The sequence below is a fragment of the Astyanax mexicanus genome, chromosome 4 (genome assembly GCF_023375975.1).
Source record: "Astyanax mexicanus isolate ESR-SI-001 chromosome 4, AstMex3_surface, whole genome shotgun sequence".
Classification (NCBI taxonomy): Eukaryota; Metazoa; Chordata; class Actinopteri; order Characiformes; family Acestrorhamphidae; genus Astyanax; species Astyanax mexicanus.
Genome location: NC_064411.1, coordinates 37,350,160 through 37,352,288, shown reverse-complemented (window position 1 = coordinate 37,352,288; position 2,129 = coordinate 37,350,160). Strand labels below are relative to the sequence as shown.

The window sequence follows — 2,129 nt, the reverse complement described above, 5'->3', positions numbered from 1 at the left end:
GAACCTGCAGCTACTTCCTGCTGCTACCCGCACTGCATTTGCATAAAGGGGGCTAAAACTCAGTGCAGTGAACGATGGAGGGCTTAAACTGAACCGGCCTTCAGCCCAGAACCAATAAAACAGCCGCATGGAAGTCAATGCACAAGTTGTAGATCTAAAACGTACTATAATTTAGACAGGTGGAGCTGTATGTTTAATCCACGCAGACACTCCTACTTAGTTATTGTTTTGGGGGTTTCTCAGTTAAAGCATCAGAATAAAGATTGATTGAAAAAAAAAAAACTACAGAGTACTGTTTTAGCAAGGTGGCTACTATGGTATTGCTCAGTTGTTGATACAGTATTTCTGGTGGTTAATAAACAGTAGATATGGGCTCCTGACAACCATATTCAAAATTTGTGTTGACACATTAAAATTGAACTATAAATCCACCTGGGACTGGGAAGTAGTAAGGCTTAAAGGAGAATTCCTGTGTGTAGTAAAATATGATAACGAGTGTGAACTTTTGTCGAGTAGCCTACCTCCATTCACCCCCAGCATTCAATGCTCCTAACAGGCCCATGTAAAGAAATCACTATTTTATTTTTTTTTGTCGCCAAAAACGGTTCCACACTTCACTGGAAGAATTCTGAGGGTGCTAATAGTTAAAACAAAGCACTGATAACTTTAAATGTGCACAGGAAGTTTAAAAGAAAAATCTGTTTATACACACAGTACTTTAAGGTAGTTTACTCGTCCTCCTTTAATGGATTCCCTTTAAGGGTTTAACAATGGCTGTTTTTTTTTAACCTGGGTTTTAAACCCAGAACCCCATCACCAATAACACTGCTCTAACCACCAAGCCAACACTGGCAAATGTCTTCGCCATCGTCACAAATTTTGCAGCCCTTTTATTCCTGTTTAAGTCCTGAGTTTAAAGTTTTTTTTCCTATTATACAGTCAGCAGCATTAAACATGAAATTTAAAAGACAGGAAACGATTCACTGGTTGATTTGGACCGCAAACAAAATATTATATATTTGTGTTGTAGGCATGGGAATGCAGAGTTACATTTACCATCAATTTTAGTTAGTCCATTTTTCTCCAATAAACTATTTCAATCTCTGAATGACTATGCATATATCTCAAGTGATGAACTATGAACTATGCCTACATTATAAAAATGGTTGGACTACCCTTTTGATCTGGGTGTAAAAAAAAAAAAAAAAAAAAAAAAACAGGTCAAGGAGCCAAATTTCTAGATAAGTGAACGATGATAAATAGTGAATTATACTGCATTTACTCCTAAGCAGGAAATACTACAATTTGGCAACCCCTCAAATTTAACAAACAATTAAGCCCTGATAAATGAGTGTACTTCCACAGTTCCCCGGCCTGCCCACACCCACACTCGGTCAACAGTTTTAGTGTGAACACTGTGAGGGCAAAGACCACACACACACATGCACACGAAAGGACATGAACTTTAATTTATTAAAAAAACAAATAAACAAACAATTCCCTTTACAAACATGGCAGGTATAACTTGTAAAAAAAAAGGATGGTAGGATAAAACATACAGAAAGACACATTATAGTACATTATAGTACAGAATCCACTGAACATTATTAGAACTGTGTATAAAGTACAAAAGGAGAGGGAGTTAAAATAATAATACCGAAACTAAGAATCTGACTTTATCAAACTGCCGAAGTATGCAGTTATAGTTTTGAGTTTGTTATTGAGAAAGTTCTGCTCCACTTCCACTTTCCCACCAGGGCCTGCCAGAGCTGCAATCTATAAAGAGAGAGAGAAATATAATAAAACATTAAGACTAATCTGAAGCTGCTGTACTTTAAACACCTACACAATAAATCTAGGTGGATTACATTGTTTACTTCAAATAGGTTGTATAATGTATGAGATTTGACTGGCAGATTGTCCCCCAGCTCCTCAAACTTCCACAGAAAGGATGGTAATAGGCTGGACGTTCACTTCAGTAATACACTGTAGGACCAATTACCATACACCTCACAACCACGTCTCACTGATAACTGATATTTTACTAGCATGACATATTCATACTGCATTAAAATTGCTCACTAATTAGTATGGTTACACTGTTAAAATAACGTGTCTCAATAAAAACA

The 2,129-nt window shown here is 36.7% G+C and overlaps 1 protein-coding gene across 3 annotated transcripts in view; it reads right to left on the bottom strand.

The window, feature by feature from the left end:
• Positions 1–1,451: 1,451 nt before the first annotated feature.
• The window catches only part of tgs1 (trimethylguanosine synthase 1), a 32,721-nt gene continuing 32,043 nt past the window's right edge, over positions 1,452–2,129 (bottom strand). For all 3 annotated transcript variants that reach the window (XM_022679144.2, XM_007232111.4, XM_015600987.3), the window contains one exon: positions 1,452–1,776. In XM_022679144.2, coding sequence (XP_022534865.2) covers positions 1,663–1,776 — 114 coding nt within the window. In that variant the 3' untranslated portion in view covers positions 1,452–1,662. The remainder of the gene's footprint in view (positions 1,777–2,129) is intronic.